The sequence below is a fragment of the Odocoileus virginianus genome, chromosome 11 (assembly GCF_023699985.2).
Source record: "Odocoileus virginianus isolate 20LAN1187 ecotype Illinois chromosome 11, Ovbor_1.2, whole genome shotgun sequence".
Taxonomy (NCBI): Eukaryota; Metazoa; Chordata; class Mammalia; order Artiodactyla; family Cervidae; genus Odocoileus; species Odocoileus virginianus.
In genome coordinates, this window is record NC_069684.1 from 36,049,689 (window position 1) to 36,071,799 (window position 22,111).

At 40.0% G+C, this 22,111-nt stretch overlaps 1 protein-coding gene across 8 annotated transcripts in view; it reads left to right on the forward strand.

The window, feature by feature from the left end:
- Window positions 1–22,111, forward strand: part of KIF1B (kinesin family member 1B) — a 153,974-nt gene that overhangs the window by 94,579 nt on the left and 37,284 nt on the right. For 6 of the 8 annotated variants that reach the window (XM_020889297.2, XM_020889492.2, XM_020889558.2 and 3 more), the window contains 6 exons: window positions 7,679–7,772; window positions 8,712–8,860; window positions 10,722–10,900; window positions 11,696–11,833; window positions 12,989–13,237; window positions 21,536–21,654. In XM_020889297.2, coding sequence (XP_020744956.1) covers window positions 7,679–7,772; window positions 8,712–8,860; window positions 10,722–10,900; window positions 11,696–11,833; window positions 12,989–13,237; window positions 21,536–21,654 — 928 coding nt within the window. The remainder of the gene's footprint in view (window positions 1–7,678; window positions 7,773–8,711; window positions 8,861–10,721; window positions 10,901–11,695; window positions 11,834–12,988; window positions 13,238–21,535; window positions 21,655–22,111) is intronic. The other 2 variants (XM_020889714.2, XM_020889781.2) reach the window with 1 other exon arrangement.

The following is a 22,111-nucleotide window of genomic DNA, read 5'->3' on the forward strand; positions in this document are numbered from 1 at the left end:
AAGCTTCCGAGGGGCTTGTGAGAACATAGAATGCTGGGCCCACCCCCAGAGTTTCTGATTCCGAAGGTCTGGAGTGGGGTCTGATAATTGTGTTTCTGATAAGATCTCAAATGATGCTGCTGTTCCTACTGCTGCTGGATCAGCATCTGTCTTTGAGAACCACTGTCTAGATCAGAGACTGGTAAACATTTTCTGTAAAGGGCCGGGTAGTAAATATTTTGGGCTTTGTGGGCCTCATCTGTAAGTAAGTGTTAATCACTCAGTCATGTCCAACTCTTTGCAGTCCCATGGACTGTAGCCCGCCAGGCTCCTCTGCCCATGGGATTCTCCAGATAAGCATACTGTAGTGGGTAGCCATTCCCTTCTCCAGGGAAACTTCCTGACCCAGGGATCAAACCCAGGTCTCCCTCATTCATTGCAGGCAGATTCTTTACAGTCTGAGCCACCAGGGAAGCCTCCTGAGAGCCTCATGGTCTTTGTCAAAACTGCTCAGTTCCGCTGTTGTAGCAGAAAGGCAGCTGTAGATGATACTCGAAGGGATGGATGTGAGTGTGTTTTGCTAAAGCTGCTGTATTTATAAAGATAAGCAGTGGTCTGGATTCAGCCTGCAGATTTGCCAACCTCCAGAAGGTGGTCGCTTCTGAGAACTGTTGACTAGAAGATCAGCACACAACTGTGTATCTACTCTAGAAGACAGACAAGTGCCAGACGCTGGTGATTCAGCGGTGAATGAGAGGTTCCTGGCCTCATGAAGTTCACAGAGTCATGGAGGAGATAGTCATTAGACAGTCACACCAATGGTCATATTGTACGTTTGTGACAAATACCTTGAGGGAAAATCACAGGATGCTCTGAAGGTTTACAACCAGGTGTCTCAGGAGATGAAAGATGACCTTTTTTTTGCTCTCAGCTGCTGACTTTCATTTTGAGAAAGAGAAGGAACCAGGAAGTTTTTCTTTTCTCCCCACGTCCAGGTCTGCGTGTGTCCACGCATCCATACCCATACCTGGTCTTCCCTTCTCTTGATGGAAGAACTGTCTGTGCTCCTGTCTTAGCCCAGTCCTTGTTCCCTTCATTCCGTTTTCTGGGGGACTTAGTGTACACCTGCCCCTTCTCTTTCACAGCATCTGATTTTCTCTTCTACATTATTCCTGTCAGCATGCAAACACCTGTTTCAAAAAAAGTTTGTGTTCCCTGTGATCTGCCACTGTGTTTGTCCCTTTTTCTAGAAATACTCCTGAGAGCGTTTTCTGTACTTTTCCCCACTGCCTACCTTCTTTTTCTTGTCTCCTCTCCCCATTCTTGAACTCAGTCCAGTCAGACTCATTCCCACCTCACCACTGCAGCCAGTCTGGTTAGGGTCACCAGGAGTCTCCTTGGTGGAAAATCCAGGTGTTTTCTCAGTCCTCATTTTACTAAATCTGTCTAGCATCTTACGTGGCTTGCCTGCTCTTTACTTCTCAAAACCTTTTGTTCTCCTGACTTCTGATTTTTCTCTTGCTGCTGATTCATGGTCTCTGTGGCTGCAGACAGAGGCCATTTTTTTTTTTCTATGTCTACTCTTTCCTCCAGGTGACCTCACACATTTCTGTGGCCTCAGCTTCCATGTTCACACAGGTGATAATGAAGACAGCACCTCCTGTTGAGCATTTACAGTGAACCTTTTAAAGACACATGTTTGACCTGCATGGGTCCACTTAGATGTGGATTTTTTTTCAGTGAATACATACCACAGATCCACATTTGTTTGGATCTGCAGGTATGGAACCTTGGAAACTGAGAGCCGACTGTAAAATTATATGCAGGTTTTCCACTGCGTGGAGGGTCAGTGCCCCATCCTGTATTGTTCATGGGTCAACAGTACTTGGACCAAATACATGTGATACATTTTACATGTATTAACTCATTGAATCCTCCTAGCACCCTTCCTCTGTGAAGTGTAGGTGTTGTTAATCCCATTTTACATACTTTCCCATCCTCGAACAGCTGCTCAGTGGAGTCCAGGTCCAGTCTCAGGCAGGCAGTCTGTCTGCAGAATCCTGCCCTGCCTCCTTCTCTGCTGACTCTCAGAGGTACTCTCTCCAGCCTGGGCCTTCCCCCAATCTCACAGACACACAACTGTGACCTGACATCCAGAGAATTAACTGGCATCTCACATCTGAACTGTCTAAACCAGAGCAGCTAGCTCAGACCAGAATCCAAGAGTGATCCTCAGTTTCCCTTTCTTTCTCACACCCCGTGGTCACATCTTCATCTGCAGGGCACACTTCTTCTGCCTCTAAAACATATGCCAACTCTATTTGCTTTTTATCCCCTGCTGAGACCCTGGACCAGGCCACTGCAATCTCCCTTGAAACTGCAGGGACAGCTTCACGGCTCCTGGCCTTGTTCCAGTTCTCCATGGACATTGGTATTTTTACTGCATATGCTAGATTTCCTGGCTCTAGGCTACCAGTGACTCCCTTAGAATAAAATCCACAGTCCTTTCCGTGGCCTATAAACCTGTCCATAACCCAGTCCCTATCTGACAGTTGTCAACTGCTTCTCCGACTCTTCTCATTCCTCCAGTCCACCCACACAGGTTTTCTTGCTTTTCCTTAAATACACCAAGCTCCACACCAGGGCTTTTGTGCTTGCTGTTAGCTAAATTTGACTGGAATAAGCAACCTACACCAAGGATCTCAAGAGTGCTTGCTTAGATCTCTGATTAAATGTTATCTCTGCAGAGAGACCTTCCCTGAGTACCTAATCTTAGCTTTCCTCCACCCATCTCTTCTCTCTATTGGCCTCTGATAACTCCCTTTCTTCGTAGCACTTCTCTCTCCTGAAATCATAGCATGTACCGTGTCTGTTTACTGTTTATTATATCTCCGTCACCAGTGGAACTTCTGTCTTACTGACCACTCACTATATTCCTAGCATCTGGCACATAATAGGAGTGAAGATGGTATTAATTTGTCAAATGAATGGATGGATAGTGGTTTTTCTTTGAAAAAAATAGCATGCTCTGAGTCCAGTTGCTTGGGTTCAGGTCCTTTTTCTACCACTTGCTAATTTTGATCTTTGGAGAGTTACTTAATTTCTTTAAGGTTTTTCTTCTTTTTTTACATGAGAATAACAATAGAAACATTTTCATAGCATTATTGGGATGATTGGAACAACCCATGTTAAACATTTAGAACAGTTCCTAGCACAAGGTAAGCTTGAAAACAAGGATAGTCGGGTGGGAGAGAACATTCCAGAAGAGGAAACTGTCAGTGCAGTGCCTTTATAACTATGGAACATATATTCAGTTAGTTGGAACTTTTTATAAACACAGAAGACTATTGGTAAATATATTATTTTTTAGCATGTTTTCTGTAATGAGTATAATTTTCTCCATGAAATGGACAGAACAGTAGTATCTGAATCTCTTTATCCATTTATTGCAGGAAAATCCAGGGCTTAGTAGTTTTCTGGTAACAATCAAAATATCCTTGTTGGAAGCTCATATGCAGCCTAGTTTGGGGAAGAGGAGGCCAATTCAAGAATTGGTATTGACATTTGGGGGCTTCCTTGATAACTCAGCTGGTGAAAAATCCACCTGCAATGCCGGAGCCCTGGGTTCGATCCCTGGGTTGGAAAGATCCCCTGGAGAAGGGGGAGGCTACCCACTCCAGTATTCTCGCCTGGAGAATTCCATGGACAGAATAGTCCTTGGGGTTGCAAAGAGTCAGACATGACCGAGTGACTTTCACTTCACTTTCATTGACATTTGGACTCCCAACTGTTTATAGAAATTTTTCCTGGTCAAAGTGCATTTAAAGTTTTAGGTCTCTAGCATTATTACACATCTTTTTATGTCAGCTTTACTACCACTAAAGCACAACCACAGCTTTTAGGAAAAGTCACTCTTTTAACTGTCAGAATCTAAAGATTTTGTCTTCATTTGGTAGTTTGACCAGCTTGCAAACTCATTTTTTTCCCTCCTTTTTAAATTGAAGTATAATTGCTTTCCCATGTTGTGTTAGTTCCTGCTGTACAAGAGACTCAGTTGTATGTGTGTACACATCCCCTCCCTCTTGAACCTCCCTCCGCCTCTCCCATCCCACACCCCTAGGTCATCATGGAGCACCCAGCTGAGTTCCCTGTGCTGTACAGCAGCTTCCCACCAGCTAGCTGTTTTACTCATGGTGTAATCCTATTCTTGAGGAAATCCTCAAAAATAAACCAGTCACAAAAATTCACAAGCATATATGATCCCACTTATATGAGATACCTAGAGTAGCCAAAATCATAGAGACAAAAGGTAGAATGGTGGTTGCCCAGGGCTGCAGGGGTGGAAGTTAATATTTCATGGACAAAAAGTTTCAGTTTTACAAGGTGAAAAATTCTGGAGCATGGACAGTGGTGATGGTTGTAGAACATATTAGCGTATTTCATGCGTTAAAATGTCAAATTTTATGTCGTGTATATTACTATAATTTAAAGATTGGGGCAAAAATGAAAAACAAAAATATTCTCAAGCTAAAATATTAATATTTTTTTGCATATGATGCTCTTTAGGTAAATCAGCAATCTTTCTCTTTTTGCTAAAAGAATCCTATGTCATACATAGGTTTTTTAAAAAAAAACCCAGCCTCTTACTTTGAAAAAAAAGAGTACAGTGAACCTTTGTATACCCATATGTGTATACTATTTCTGAATCATTTGAGAGTAAGTTACAGATACCATGTTAGTTTACCCCTGAATACACGTATATATCCTAAAACCAAGGATATTCTCTTAATACCATTATCCCATATAAATATTTAATACTGATTCAAAATCATGTAATATACAGATAATTTTCAGATTTCCATAGTTGTCTAAAAAATATAAATGTTAGAAGTGTGTTATGTTTTTTTAATCCAAGATCCCAATCAAGGTTTATTTACTGCATTTGGTTCTGGTATTTCTTTTATCTTTCATTACATAGGTATTTTTGAAGAGTCTAGGTCACTTTCTAATTTGATTATTTCTTTTTTTTTTCATTTATTTTTATTAGTTGGAGGCTAATTACTTTACAATATTGTAGTGGTTTCTGTCATACATTGACATGAATCAGCCATGGATTTACATGTACTCCCCATCCCGATCCCCCCTCCCACTGATTATTTCTTCAAGATTTGATTTAGGTTAAACATTGTTAAGAATGCTATAAATGTTACATTGTGTACTTCCATCTGCTTCACAGCAGTAGATGTAAAATGTCAATTTGTCCTATTTTCAGTAATGTTAAAGTTTAATAAATTTAGTTAATGTGTTTTTTTCTAGTGCTTTCTCATTAGTAGACTCTTGCGATTGTGTGAATATTCTGTTTTCCATCCACCTTTCACTCAGTTGTGATAGCTTGTATTAATGATCCTTGGATGATTCAGTTACTACATCTGGGGTTGCAATATAGTAGTGATTTTCTGTCATTCCCTCTTCATTTATTAACTGCCTTTTTGTTTTGTTTTTTGGTAAAGAAGAGCTTTCCCTTTTTTCTCTCCATCTTTCCAGTATCACTGTGGTCTCATGGATTCTTTTTATACTCAACGTGCTATATATTCTTTTCCTGTTGTTATTATTTATTGACCAGTGGGAGTCTTTGTCCTTTTAATATGGTCCTATTGGTCTTTGAGTACTCTGTGCTTTCTGGCACAAGATATTCTGGGGTAACCTTGTTACCAAATTTTCCTTGCTCCAAATCTGAAATCAATCATTTTACTAAGGAGCCCTGGTTTCTGTTAGTGGAGAATGGTATTTAGAAACCAAGATGGGGGGCTGGATGTATGTAGATAAGAAACTTTCTAAAAACACTGCTTGTGGGAGGGGGGATCGGGATGGGGAATACATGTAACTCCATGCCTGATTCATGTCAGTGTATGACAAAGCCCACTTTAAAAAAAAAAAAAAAAAAAAACAGTATGGCAAAAACCACTACAATATTGTAAAGTAATTAGCCTCCAACTAATAAAAATAAGTGGAAAAAAAAATAAAAACACTGCTTGTCATTTTGATAGTATGTTGCCATTTAAGAGGACTTTCACATACATTTTAAAATGGTATGTCATTTGGTCCTTCCTGCAGTCCTGCCTTAAATTTAGGCAGGTGGAATAATAAAATCTTCATTTTAAAAAAAGGTCAATAAATAAATAAAGGCCAAAATGAGGTGTTAAAAGGATTAACTTTCCCAGAATTATAAGACTAGTAAGAGCAGGTTCCAGGAACAAAACCCACGTCTTTATACCTGGTACTTTATATTTTTCTTTTTCTTTTTCCCCCACAGTACATGGTCTCCTAAAAAGCATGTTTAGATGTCTTTAAAAAGCTGTTTCAAAAAAAAAAAAAAACAGCTGTTTTGCTGGCTCTTGGTCACTGCCAGCTCCACTAAAGAGAGAAAGCTTCCTTTGTGAGACTAAAGGATAAATGACTAGAGCCTGGAGAATATTTGCATCCTTCTTAGCTTTGCCATTGGGAGCCCCTTTTGTGATGGAGTTTGCTGACTGGGCTCTCAGTGATCCTCTGTAATGCATGGAATATTTGATTTGTGACTTGGAGAGCTTTGTTTGAAAACAGTACAAGGTCGTACCTAAATCTTCTCTCTTTACAGCCTGTAATCATGCCACTCCTAGAGAAGCAGGAAGCCTAATAGTTTATTTTTAAAATGCTGTGCTTAATGCTGCGATTTGGTATTTTACTGCGTGAAGGTCTTTTTCTTGTTTTTTTTTTGTCAAAAAACACGAGCTTTTTTTTCATGAACACGCCAAGGAACTGTTTTAGACATTTTTTTCCCTGTTCTCTTCCCACCATGCCATTTTAATACCTCAGATATATAGGGTATCAGTTTACATACTGTATGTGTATTTGTGCTTTATACATTAAAAAGGTTTTTTTAGTCCCCCAAGAACCATTTTATTTTTCACTGATAGTAGTGATATCACACTTACTGAGAATGCATGGAAACAAGGGAGAAAGGAAGGATGTATATGATTTTTAATATAATAGTATATTTTATAACAGTATATTTTGATATAAAATTTCTTTATTGAATAAATAAATGCAGCATGTAGATTATTTCAATCCTAATAACACTGTGTTCTTTTAACACTGACCTTCCATGAAAGCTAAACTTATCCTACATCTGCAAAGATAGTAATATTTCATCCATAGAGTTTCAGAGTCTACGATTTGAATTTTTTCTCCCATCCAAACAGATAATTGGAACTCTTAGCAATACTAGTGAACTTAATCTTTTCCAGTATTGTTTTTTTTTTGGAATTCTTGGATGTGTCAAGATACTATTTAAATGCATTTTAACCTTTAAGGGACACATGCATTTTTTTTTTTCCTTGAAAATTCCCCCTTTGCTCTACTGTAATCCCAAATAAAGAACTCTTGAGTCTAAGGAGTTGAAAGAGAGACTGCAGTTAAGTTCCCTAGAATATAAGATCTTTTAAAGCATTTACCCAATGCAGACTATTTTGTGTGCTTTATGGCTTTCTTCAGAAGCATTTCTCTGTATGTCTGTCTTTTTATTGTAGCTTCCTGCCTCTGTCTTCTCGTTTCTTTGTCCTTTGCTGTTTCTCCCTTGCTTAATCTTCCTTTCATTTCTCTTTTCCTTCCCTCCTGTTTCCTCTCTCTCCTACATGTTATCTTCTTTGTTTTCGTTCAGGACTATGAGAGTAAATTGCAGGCCTTGCAGAAGCAGGTGGAGACGCGATCCCTGGCTGCAGAAACAACTGAAGAGGAAGAGGAGGAGGAAGAAGGTGAAATCTAGAGACTGAAACTTTCCTCTGTAGATGTTTTGAATCTGTGTTGTCAAATTCCTGAGCCAGTTTAAAGATGATTTAAAAGATGCTCAAGGCTAAGAGTCCAGGCTGTACTCTATCAGGTTGGGGTGGGACTAATAGTGTCTCTTAGAACCCAAAGTTTCTGAGCATAGTCTCCATAGAAATATCTTGAGCAGTTTACATAAACTGTCTCATGTTACCATACATATGAAATTTATATATATGTGACAAGCACATATAGAGCTTAATCTTTGTTAAGATGCTCTGTTTAACGGATTCCCCTGGTGGTCCAGTGGTTAAGGTTCCACATTTCCAATATAGGGGGCAAGGGTTTGATCCCTATTCAGGGAACTAAGATCCCATATGCTGAGTGGTATGGCCAAAAAAAAAAAAAAAAAGGGATGCTCTGTTTTATTTGTTGGTTTATGTCAGGGATTTCCCCGTGAGGACTTTGGAATATAGAAGCGTGCATTAAATCTCTTTCTGGCAGATTGCTCATCACATTGTTTTGTCATACCTACCTGTCTGAAGTTTTCTAGAATTTTTTTGTTGAAATTAAAATGCGGTGTGAACGTTCATCATATTTTATTTTTTCACCCAACCTCTTTAGTAATCTCAAGGCTTCATAATAACTTTAAAGGAACTCCTAATTTATACACTGAATTCCTTTATTTTTAAATATCTATGTGAAATATGACCTTCTTTTTCCTCTACTAGAAAGTAAAATAGATCTGTTTCAAGTTGTACAACAGACTAAGGGTTTTTCTTTATTATAAGCCACACAGAGCTGTATCTAAAAAAAGAAAGAAAAACTGGAAAGTAACTTGATTTTTTTAAAAAGCTGAGGTATAGGAGGGATATAATTTCTACATAGTTATGAGTCCACCATTAAATACACCTGGTTTGCTCTTTCAGTTCCATGGACACAACATGAATTTGAGCTGGCCCAGTGGGCCTTCCGGAAGTGGAAGTCTCACCAATTCACCTCATTAAGGGACTTACTCTGGGGCAATGCCGTTTACCTAAAGGAGGCCAATGCCATCAGTGTGGAACTAAAGAAGAAGGTATGGAGGTTGTGGGAACAGCGACCATCCTGAGGCAGAGCTGAGCCTGGTGGGCTTCATGGTCCTCGTTTTAAGACCACCTTTCCCTTGGGTGAACTCGCAGCTTTTTGCTGTGAAACAGATTTATATATGCCTTCATTTAACATATGTGCCTGGAATGAAGTAGGTACTAGTTGTTGTTCAGTTGCTAAGTCATGTCCGAGTCTTTGCGACCCCATAGACTGCAGCACACCTAGCTTCCGTGTCCTTCACTATCTCCCAGAGTTTGTTCAGATGCCTGTTGAGTTGGTGATACTATCTAACCATCTCATCCTCTGCCGCCCTCCCCTCCTCCTGCCTTCAGTTTTTCCCAGTATCAGAGTCTTTTCCAATAAGTCTGCCCTTCACATCAGGTGGCCAAACTATTGGAGCTTCAGCTTCAGCATCAGTCCTTTCAATGAATATTCAGGACTGATTTCCTTTATGATTGACTGATGATCTCCTTGCAGTCCAAGGGACTCTCAAGAGTCTTCTCCAGCACCACAATTCGAAAGCATCAATTCTTCAGCATTCAGCCTTCTTTATGGTGCAACTCTCAACATCCAAACATGACTACTGGGAAAATCATAGCTTTGACTATATGGACCTTTGTTAGCAAAGTGATGTCTTTAAGTATTTGTTAAATGAAATTTTTAAAATAACATGTTTTCTAGCCTGTTTTATATATGAGGAGACTGTATTCCTGATGAGAGTTAAAGAAACATATCAGTAGAAAAATATTTCCCTTGGGTTCTGAAAATCTCAGTTTTCCTTTAGTTCTCTACCATTGAGTTGGCACCTGTAAGTCTTCTGTGCCTCTCTACTAGGGTCTGAGGGGCAGTTCTGTGGAATGGACAAGCACATGCATTCTGCAGCCACACAGCCAGGTTCCTATCCCAGCGCTCCCAGTTGTTTGACTCTAGTAACCTGGGCCTTTAGGCCCTCATCTACGGAAGGAGTGTAGCAACTGGGCCTGCCACCCAGGGTTTTTGTGATTTCATGAAGGGTGAGAGAATGAATACACATACAGTGCTAAAGTAGTGTCTACGCATGGTAATTGTGATGCCGGAAACATCACACCACAGTATAGATTCATCGTTGTGCATGTCCCTCTGTTTGACAGTCTTCTGACTGCTAAGATTACAGGGAATAGGATGAGGGGCAGTATTGAGAAGTAGGTAAGATCTCACACTGCCTGACTTTGGGGAAAAATCATTCTCTTTTTCTAGGGCTGTATTTTTAGTTTCGTGAAATAGGAATAAGATCTCTTATTCTTTTGTAACTCCATCTCATTTTGTGATTATATATTAACGATTTCCCTCTTCAAATTGATTAAATGATGGCAGGGCCTAGGTCTCTTTTTCTCACAGCTGTACCTAGCATTTCATTAATGGTTTGTTTAAAAAAAAAATAGGGAGTTACCAAGAAATAAATGACATGATGATTGCAAAGCACTTTTCTGTAGTAAACACTTTTAAGAGTAACAGTTATAATCCTCTGAATTTAACAGAAAACCTTAGCACGTGTCCACCCACTCTCATTTGGAGAGGCATTCCTGGGTCCACCTTCTGTTCTCTATGAAAGCCTTTGTTCAGTCAACCAGGATGTATTTATTGAGATTTTAGGTTGTGCAAAAACACTGTGCCAGGCCAGGAAAACAAAGACTGTAAATAGCTAAATGATTAATATACAAGTAGCCACGTTTCTTACTTAATCAGAAGCTGTTGACCACATGCTGCTCTTTGACGTCTTTCCCCTTGGGCCTGATTATGTTGCCTTGTTTCTGAACCTCACTTGGAAAAACAAAAAGCTTGTTTGTCCATGGTTTCTTCTGTTCATTTAGGTGCAGTTTCAGTTTGTTCTGCTCACGGACACATTGTACTCCCCTCTGCCTCCTGAACTGCTTCCCACTGAGATGGAAAGAACTCAGGAAGACAGACCTTTCCCTCGTACGGTGGTAGCTGTAGAAGTTCAGGATCTGAAAAATGGAGCAACACATTATTGGTCTTTGGAGAAACTTAAGTATGAAAACGTTACATGTAAAGCCAGTTGTTTTATTTAGAAAATAATAAGGAATTGCTCATGTGGGCTCTTCTCTCCGTGATGTTGCCGTTGCTTCCTTTCTGTGTATCTAAGTGCTGTTGCTGGTGTTGGTAATAGCACTGTCTGTTCGTTTTCTTCTAAGTGAACAAATCGTGCACTGTGAATACCTTTGTCATTTGTAGAGGTGATTTGTATTTGCCCTCCATAATGCTCCTTTGGCATTGTGTATACTAAATTTGAAACGACAAAGGGAAGATTACATGGCGCCTTGTGCAAAGATGGTATGCAAATTTGGAGGGGCATGGAATTAACATTAATTAACCCTCCATAGACCCTCTTATATTTTAACTCTTTTAATTTTATAATATCTGGTTCTGTCTTGGGTCTAGTAATTATTCATCTTTTCTGTCTTGGATCTCATGATGATGATGAATAAACAGGAAAGTTATAGCATAGCTTCCTTTGCCTTTAATATAATGAGGTATTTTGTGCTGTTTCAGTATATTTGAGATACCCTATGCCATTGAACTACATTTATCCTGGGACTCAGTAGAGATTAGGTGGCCATTCTTGACTTTCTTGATGGCTTCTCTCTAGACACTGACACTTTGGATACTGAGTGTTAAGAGTTTCTATGCTTTTTGCCTTCATTCTTTTTTAATACCATTAAATGGTGGGAGCAGCTTTTTAAAACCTTGCATGAAAGATCCTTCCAGTGTAATATTGACGTGACCTTGTGATACTAACCCAGTGCACTTTACATTTACTGTCCAGGCAGAGGCTGGATTTGATGCGAGAGATGTATGACAGGGCAGGGGAGATGGCCTCCAGCACCCAAGATGAAAGTGAGACCACCATGACTGGCAGTGATCCATTTTATGATCGGTTCCATTGGTTCAAACTTGTGGGAAGGTATGTGATGATTTTATTCTTTTCAGGTAATGGTTTTAATTGTTTAAAGCCTCACAGGTATTACATAAAGTTAAAAAAAGTACACAAAAGCCCCCATTTATAATCATATTCTCTCACACATAGCCACTGTGCCATTTGGTATATTTCCCTTCCCTTTTATCCAGCTGGCAGGTTTAAGTCTCAGGATTGAAACAAAGTAGATGACAGTTTTCCCTGCCTCTCAACTCATTCACAAAATGTTTTACTCTTGACCAAGATAGATTTAAAAGAAAAAGAAAATCTGTGTCTGTATCCAGCATGGTTCAGAGTCACAGTATGGCATGCAGTTTATCAGACTACAACTTCTCCCTGACCTGATACGTCCTCACTTTAATTTTTAAAACAGTGCATCTCAGTTTAGTCTTTACCAAGAGTGAATAGCTGCACACCTGAGTAGCCCACTTGCACCTCTTTTATGTATACTTTAGTTTCAACATTGAATGTGAGTCCACATTGAGTCAAGTTCTTAGAGATTTGGAATTTTAAAAGCAGAGAAATGTCACCTTAATGATTTCAGAATTTGAATTATTTTCTGATTGAGAAAACTTTCTGACAGTTTTAAAGGAACTGGGTTCAAAGGTGGAGCTGAAGTCGTAGTATTTTGTAGAGATGAAATTAGTGTTTTTCACTCTACTCTGATAGTAGAGTGTTGTTTTTTTTTAAAGAGATGAATTGGCCAGACACATCTTACCCAAGCAAGGTATATACCTACTTTGCCATATATCATTCATCCATTTTGTTTTCTGCTCCACAGTGACATGGAGATTGGAATAAGGATTTAAGCTTTATTATTTCACTTGATATTGAGTGGCTCCTTTGAGGCCTGGCTGCTAATCTTTTGTGTGAATGGGAGAACATAAATGTTTTACAGCACGTTATTTACCTGGCGTATTCTACTCATGTATTTCCTTTGCTTTTCTTATTCTAAGGATCAGTCCTTGTTCCCTTTCACCTGAACCAGATGATTTATGTTTATTTTATCCTTTTGCTTTTCCACTTGCTTATTTTGTTTTGGTTCCTCAGTGGGTTCTGTCCTTTTGGCACCTGTAGCTTCCTGTTTAACTGACTGTTCCTCTCTCCTTGGCTGTGTCCATCGGCGTGTCCCCTGGTGTCTAGCTCCCCCATTTTCCACGGCTGTGTGAATGAGCGCCTTGCTGACCGCACACCCTCCCCCACTTTTTCCACGGCCGATTCCGACATCACTGAGCTGGCTGACGAGCAGCAAGAGGAGATGGAGGACTTTGATGAGGAGGCGTTCGTGGATGACACCGGCTCTGACGCAGGGACGGAGGAGGGCTCAGATCTCTTCAGTGACGGGCACGACCCGTTTTACGACCGGTCCCCATGGTTCATTTTAGTGGGAAGGTTGGTGAGGTTAAAGTGAGAAAGGCGAAAAGGGACCAGCTCTTGCTCTAAAGAGGCTCCTTGTGCAATTTTGGACAATTTTGCTTTAATCTAGTTCAAAGTTCAATTCATGATGTGGGTGAGAGAGCCCTCAGGCAGCATCTGGGAGCTTCTTGGCTTCCTCAGTACAACATATGTGGCAGCATGTGAAGACTTTACATGGAGGATCCCTTGTCTTACATGCCTAGTAATTCTGTTCTGAAGGAGGAGACCCCAGAGGGGAAAGTAATTAAAGCCAAGAGTCACACTGTTCTGGAGTTGGAGAATGTTATTGTGGTCTGATATTTCCTCTTGTAGGAATGTGAGTGAAGAAGCCTAAGGGAGCAGCATGAGAGGGAGAACAGAGCAAGTCCATTGTTAGGAGGAAGGGATTCTTGGCATCAGCAGGAATCACAGGGACAAACATAGAGTCAGGAGTAGCATTAGGTTTATTTCTTGCATAGTCTGTGAGCCCAGAAAAGAATTAGGAATGTGAAATTCCCTCTTCGTCTAACTCAGATGGATACCTTTCTTTGGCAGTTTCATGGATCTTTGGTTTCTGCTAAGGTTTTACCTGTAGGCATTGTAATAATGAATCTCATAAAATTGTCTGTTGAAACGGTCAACAATGGATATTTGTTCAGTGCTCCATGACACTGCTTTGTGTTGAGTTTAGCTGCCAAACTGAGGCATTGTCTCTGGCCCCATCTGTCAGTGATGCAGAGCTCTCATGCACATGTTCCTCATACTGGGGTCTTTGTCTACACCCTTCCAGTCTTCATGCTGAAGTAATTTTAATTACAAATTCAACAGTGCAGCAGTCACTGGATTAAAAAAAGTATTATGTTTTGAGGTATTAAATTTAATTTCAGTAGTACTTTAAAACCATGTTTTGTTGAACCCTTTAAAAATAAAGGGAAATTACTTCAGTGTTAATGGGTTAGCACCAGTTATCTAAAAATAAACCTAAAGTGCAGCAAGTCTCCTGAACCCCCTAGGAATGTAAGGTTCTAAAGCTTAGCTCATAGTATGGTCTTGGTTGGTTACCTGGTGAGAATTAAATGTAGAAGAGAATTAAATGTAGAAGATAATCAGCTTTATGGAAAGGGAGAAAAGAAATGCTTTTTGATAGAAATGAAGACCTCAGTTATGACCATGGGTTGGAGTGTTAAGACAGCCTCACAGTTTTGTAATGGTAAAGGGGCATTTATTCAGGTTTTCCATGAATAAATGTAAAGGGATTTTACAGCCATGAATATTGTCTGGTGTATGCCGGGAACAGATGTTCAGGATTTCAGAGGAGCTGATTTATATTAAAACTGAGGAAGGCAGTTCTGTGCACGAGTCAAGGGGCCATCATGTGTTCCTGGTTTTACAGCCATCCCCACCCTCTTTTCTCAGAGGGTCCGAAGTTGGAACCAAGTTTTTGTCCGTAAACTGCCTAGTCCTGGTGCCGGTTGTGCAGCTCCTCACCTTCTCACACTGCTCACTTTTGTTCTGCGTCTTCACACGTGAGGAATAGGTGTCTTCACACTCTGTGGCGTGTTGGGAAGGACACTGACCTAACAGGGCTGACAACTTAAACTGAGGCCTGTTGGGTTCTCAAGTGTAAAATAGAGTTAGGTAAGAAAAAAACAAAAGAGCCTTATAGATCTTTTTATTCTTTCCTATTCTTTCATGCATACTAGAAGAGTGAATATTCTGGTTAAGAGTTCTACTCAGAAGCATTTGTATTTTGAGCCAGTTGTGTGGAAAACTTAAGTCAGAATCCCACTTAATGGGGAAATTCTCTGCCTTAAGTGTATGGATTTTCTCTCCCTTTAATCATACCAGATTGAAATGTAGGTATAAGGCAGTCAACTCTACTTCAGTTTTCTAATAAATTACTTGTGACCTATGGCTTAGGAATTGACTTTTCCATTTCTTTGAGTTCCCTGGTTCTGAAACTCACTTGACTTTGCAAGGAAAGCAGTACGGAGGAGGTGAAATCATAGTGGTCAGTAGAGCGAAGGCTGTCTCTTTATTTTCACCCTTGATGGCATTTCTTACCTACAGACAATTCATAGCAACACAGCATCACCCAGTTACATACCAGTCATTCTCTGTGTAAGAGGAGTAACTTCTTTGCTGTTTTTGTGATTCATGGGATTAGATTTTCCTTATTGACATATAATTGCTAATACAATTCACATAAAATTTTCTAGTTTTTAAAAAAAATTCCATTTGTAGGTTTTGATTCATGGCCTTGGCTACCTCTGGTGAATTTTTATATGAAAATTAAAAGAGCTTGTCCCTTTAGCTGTTCTCTTATGGCATGCTGGGATGTTATGAATCATCCATCATCACTTGGGATGAAATGTGAAGTATTTAAGCTAGGCTTCTGGTTAAAGGTCTCCTGTGTTATTCTGTGACCTAAATACCTGAACTGACATTCTTTCTGTAACTAGGATTGTAATTGCTCTGGTCTTCATTATCTTTGTGTTGACAGAATTTGTTTCCCTTTTTATGTAACCTCACAGAACTTTATGCTAATATATCCTTTACATCTTCCCCTCTCTCATCCCTCTTCTCTTTCAGTCTGCTAGATCAGGGTACAAGGATTCTCAAGAATGAATAATAACTATAAAAATTCCAGTTTTAAAAGCTTCGTAAGAGAACTTTTATAAAGTCCAAAGCATTGATTTTGGGTTGGAGAGCCTGGGTTCTCATAGGATGAAGAGCTGTCTAGAGACTGTGGGGTTGTATAGACACAGGGCCGATGCCCATACCACTGCCTTCGAATTCTAGAGTTCTCTCTCTGAAAAGCGAAATCCACAGAGATACTTTCTATTCTTACACTTTTGAAGTAGCCATTGCCATAGACAGAAAGGGGATTCTCATCTTTACTGTATGCTCAGATAGTACTTATTTCTTGGGACTTCCCTGGCGGTCTGGTGGTTAAGACTCTGAGCTTCCACTGCAGGGAGCCCAGGTTTGTTCCCTGGTCGGGGACTTAGGATCCCGCATGCTATGTGGCATAACCAAAAAGTTAAAATAATAATTTTTAAAGAAGGGTTCTAGTTTTTGAATAGCTACTTTTAAATATGAAAACAGCTGTATAAATTAAATATGGTTAAGAATCTAAACATGTCCTGTATAGTTAGTATCTGAGTATGACTTTGAAAAATCAACCCAATATAAAGTTGAATGGTTTTGCTTCTTACTTCTGGTTTAACCCATTTTTCTGGAAAAATCTTCCACTTCTACTTAAAGATAGAGAGCAAATCATTTTCCCATTCACTTATGTCCATAGATATTCAGTCATTCACCAGCTATTGTTTTAGTGCATTTATTCAATAAATCTAGCCAGGCCCTCTGCAGACAATGGCAAGTAAAACCAGACATGGTTCCTGCCTTCACGGGTTTTCCGTGTGGTGGGTGAGATGGACAGATGATTGCATAAGTAAATGGAAATCATAGCAGTGATGGAGTTGTGTGTTACTGAGATCATAAAACATTGGGGAGACCTGTCCTACGAGAGTAGTATTTGAAATAAGACCTGAAGATGTGAAATCAGAGGTTTGAAATGGGTAGTAGAGCTCAGAGAGAACGACAGACAGGGGTGGAGCATGCGCCATGGCTCTTTAATGGTCAAGGCATTGGAAGCGGGCAGTGGCTGGAATGCTGGCAGAAGATGAAGGTGGTCTGTATGTGTGCTGACTTTGAAAGTGAAATGATTCATTTAGTACCTTACACCAAATTCTTAGTCTTTAAACTCTATCATAGTAGTTTATGTTTGAGAGTCTTGTTTTTAATCCTTTTCAGACTTTTCATTTAAAGATTTTTGCATCACACAGCTTTTGGCCCTCTTTTTTAGCATTGCCCTCCCCCACCTTTGGAGCAGACTGAAAGGGAAGCAGATGTCGTTTGATCTGATTCCGTGTTCACTTGCAATTGTGGGTTTGTTTTTTTTTTTTGGTTATACTTTCATTCATATTTCATTTATGCTCTTTTACTTTTATTAACATTTGTTTTCCTGTGGTGTATTTTGTCTGTTTTCATAATCGTTTTCATTTCTTTGAGTTGAAATCCCAAGAATCTACTCCATCTTCCTTTGCTTTGTTTTAAAGTAGATTCAGAGCAGGAAAAGGTGCAGACATGCATACAGGCATACCTCGGAGATATTGCTGGTTTGTTTCCATACTACCACAATGAAAGCAAATATTGCAGTAGCCAGTTGCATGCCTTTTTTGATTTCCCAGTGCATGTGAAAGTTATGTTTACATTACATTTGGTCTATTAAGTGTGCAAAGCATTGTGTCTAAAAAACAACATACATATTTTAATTTGGGCTTCCCAGGTGGCTTAGCAGTGTAGAACCCACCTTCCAGTGCAGGAGATGCAGGTTCAATCCCTGATCCAAGATTCCCTGGAAAAGGAAATGGTAACCTACTCCAGTGTTCTTGCCTGGGAAATCCCATGGACGGAGAAACCTGGCAGGCTACAGTCCATGGGGTTGCAAAAGAGTCGAACATAACTTACTAACTAGACAAGGATGACCTTAATTTAAAAATACCTTATTGCTTAAAAAAAAAAAAATTGCTAGCCATCATCTGAACCTTCAGTGAAGTAGACTCTGTGCTGGTGGAGGCTGCTGTTTGATAGCATTTTACCCGCTGTGTTGTTACTGTGGAACTTTCCAAATTGGAATCAGTCCATTCAAACCCTGCCCCTGCTTTATCAAGTATATTTATGTAGTATTTTAAATCCTTTGTTACCATTTCAAAAATCTTCCCAGTGTCTTCACTGGAAGTAGTTTCCATATCAGGAAGCCACTTTCTTTGCTCCTCCATAAGAAGCAACCCTTCACCCCATAAAGTTTTATGAGATGGTAGTTTAGTCACATCTTTAGACTCTTCTAATCCCTGTTCTCTTGCTGTTTCTACCCCATCTGCACTTAACTTCCTCCTTCGAAGTCTTGAATCCCTCAAAGTCATCCATGGGGGTTGAAATCAACTTCATCCAAACTAGTGTTAATACTGATACTTTGACTTCTTCCCATGAATCACAGATGTTCCTAATGGCATCTACAATGACATATCCTTTTCAGAGCCAACAAAGAAACCACTATCTATGACAGCTGTAGCCTTACAAAATGTGCTTCTTAAATAATAAGACTTGGAAGTCAAAATGACTTCTTGACCCATGGGCTGCAGAGTGTGTTTTGTGTTAACAGGCATGAAAACCTTAATCTCCATCAGGGCTCATTGATGACCAGGTGCATTGCCACTGAGTGGTAATATTTTGAAAGGACTCTTTCCCCCCTGTCCCTGAGCAATAGGTCTCAACAGTGGACTTAAAATATTCCATAAAGCATGTTGTGAAAAGATGTGCTGATCATCTAGACTTTGTTGTTTCATTTATAGAACACAGGCAGACTACATTTAGTGTAATTCTTAAGGGCCCTAGGATCTTCAGAATGGTAAGTGGGGATTGACTTCAGCTTCAAGTCACCAGTTGCATTAACCCCTAACGAGAGTCAGCCTGTCCTTTAAAGCTGTGCATTGACTTCCTTCTAGCTCTGAAAGTCTTAGATGTCATCTTCTTCCAATAGAAGGCTGTTTCATCTGCATTGAAAATCTGTTATTTAGTGTTTTTATTGTTGTTCAGTTGCTAAGTCATATCCAAATCTTTGCAACCCCCTGGACTACAGCATGCCAGGCTCCCCTGTCCTTCACTGTCTCCTGAAGTTGGCTCAGATTCATGTCCCTTGAGTCAGTGATGCTATCTAACCGTCTCATCTTCTGCCACCTCTGTTCTCCTTTTGCCTTCAATCTTTGCTAGCATCAGGGTCTTTTCCAGTGAGTCGGCTCTTCACATCAGGTGGCCAAAGTATTGGAGCTTCAACTTCAGCACTGTTCTTCCAATGAGTATTCAGGGTTGATTTCCTTTAAGATTGACTGGTTCAATTTCTTTACAGTTCAAGGGACTCTCAAGAGCCTTCTCCAGCCCCACAGTTCGAAAGCATCAATTTTTTGGTGCTCAGCCTTCTTTATGACCCAACTGTACATGACTACTGGAAAAACCATAGCTTTGACTATACAGACCTTTGTCAGCAAAGTCGTGTACTCCTTTTTAATATGCTGTCTAGGTTTGTCATATCTTTCCTTCCCAGGAGCAGGTGTCTTAATTTCAAGGCTGCAGTCACCATCCACAGTGATTTTGGAGCCCAAGAAAATAAAATCTGTCACTGCTTCCACTTTTTCCTCATCTGTTTGCTATGAAGTGATGGGACCAGATGCCACAATCTTAGTTTTTTTGAATGTTGAGTTTTAATCCAGCTTTTTTTTTTACTCTCCTCTTTCACCCTCATCAAGAAGCTCTTTAGTTTTTGTGTTAGTTACCTTTACCTTCATTAATTATCTCAGCTGGATCTTCTGGATGATTTGCTGCAACTCCTACATCAGTACTTCTGCTTCCTTTTGCACTTTTATGTTACGGAGACGACGTCTTTCCTTAAGCATCATGAACCAATCTCTGCTAGCTCCATACTTTTCTTCTGCAGCTTCCTCATCTCTCTTGGCCTTCATAGAATTAAAGGGAGAGGGCCTTGCTCTGAATTAGGCTTTGGCTTATGGCAGTTTTGTGGCTGCTTTGATCTTGTATCCAGACCACACAAACTTTATATCATCAATAAGGCCTTTTGACTGTCTTATATCATTTGTGTATTCACTGGAGTAGCATTTTTAATTTCCTTCAAGAACTTTTCCTTTGCATTCACCGCTTCGCTGACTGACACACAAAGCCTAGCTTTAAAGCTGTCTCAGCTTTCAGCTTGCCTTCCTCGCTAAGCTTAATCATTTCTACCTTTTTATTTCAGATGAGAGACATGAGACTCTTCCTTTCACTTAAACACTTAGAGGCCATTGTAGGGTTATTACTTGTCCTGATTTCAATATTGTTGTGTGTCAAGGAATGGGAGGGGAGGGCTCAAGTAAAGGAAGAGAGACAGGGGAATGACGTGTTGGTGGAGTAGTCAGAGCACACATTTACCAAGTAAGTTCACTGTCTTGTATAGGTGTGGTTTGTGGCATCTCAAAACAATTACAGTAATAACATCAAAGATCACAGATCACCATAAAAAATACAGTGATAATGAAAAACTTTGAAATATTATGAGAATTACCGAAATGTGACAGAGAGTCATGGAATAAGCAGATGTTGTTGGGAAAATGGTGCTTTGCTGGAGACATGGTTGCCACAAACCTACTTAAAAAAAATGCAATATCTGCACAGTGCAAAACAGTGGAGCACAATAAAACGAGGTATGCCTGTATGTGTCACATTGGGTTACGTTTGATTTCTTGATGTAAATGTTTACCTTTTGTCTTGTCTCGTGTCCAAGGATCAGCATATACCATGTGGGAAGATAGGAGCAACAGTAGGAACTAAGTTCTGTTTCCCATCCACTAATTGGAATAAACACCCAAACTTTGTGATCACCAGTTTGTATTGCTTAAAGAAAAAAATCAAAAGCCACAAAATTATGAAAGAAGATAAAAAGAGAACCAATGTGATACAACTTTGCTAGTTCGTCTGAAGTAGAAAATGTTAGGTCTTATTTTGTGTGTCTGATTTCTGAGTAAGGTTTTGGGCTCTAGAAGCAAAAGCCACCCTTTGCGGATCAGTGTCTCCTTCCTTAGCATTTTTGTTGATGTCCATCCTGAGTCTCTTATAAGCTCACTAACAGATATTTCTGGCTTCATAGCCTTTCTGCCCATATGTGTCAGTCACCTTGTCTAAATATCATAGTCATTTCTTAGGGTAAAAATAAAGACCCAAAGTGTTGTGACTTGAAATCTGTTTTAGAGTTATTAGTTGTATTTCAGTCACATTTCTCTGGCCTTTTTTTTTTGGTCTCCTGATTTCTGTTTTATCTATTGGGAAAAACAAAACAAAACCTCTTTATATAGTTACATGAAAAGATTGAACTCCTTAATGGGCTCCCTTTTCCCCAGCCTTAGCAGTATTCATATCTTAGAAGTCTACTTCCAACTGTTACTCCTCTACCTGTCGTAGTAATTTTATAGGGAGTAATCACAAGCATTTGCATTTGTTTATTTGTTATTTGTGCTGAAAAAGCATCCGGAGACAGTCTGAGAGTATGAAGCAGAGTGGCAGCATTGAGACAGGGCCCAGAAGCCAGCTCACAGTTTTGTGAAGGTGTTCTCGGTGAATCTGAAGGCCAGCCTGTCTGTCTGTGGGATGCTCAGACGCCTGTCTCCTGGTTTCTGTCTCTAGGGCCTTTGTTTACCTGAGCAACCTGCTATACCCCGTGCCCCTGATTCACAGGGTGGCCATTGTCAGCGAGAAGGGAGAAGTGCGCGGGTTTCTGCGTGTGGCTGTGCAGGCCATTGCAGGTAGGTGCCCCTCTTCTGAAGTGAAAGCTGTGGGTTCTTTGCCTTGAGACAAAGCAGGCCAGTTCCGTATGTGCCACGTTTCAGCCACCCACTTCAGAACAAACTGTGGTGCATCTGACTGTCTCAGAGAGCCTTTACTGCTTCCTTTCAGTCTAACGCTCTCCCAACTGAGCTATTTCGGCTACCTTACTGCTTCCTTTCACAACCCACAGGTAGATCCTGTTTGGTTTGTAGTAGAGCCTACTGCTAATTTTTGAATAATGGGGTGAAGGGGTTTCCTTTACCATGAGGGACAACTCTTGGATTAACTTTATAAAAGTCATTTGCATTTTAAATCATGGATCTTAACTGCTCCAGAAGTAACAAGATTTTCAGACATTTTCTTGGCTACTTTTCTCTCAGGATACAGCTAGACATTTTGTGCTTTGGCTGCAGTTTTGTAATGCGTGGATCAAGA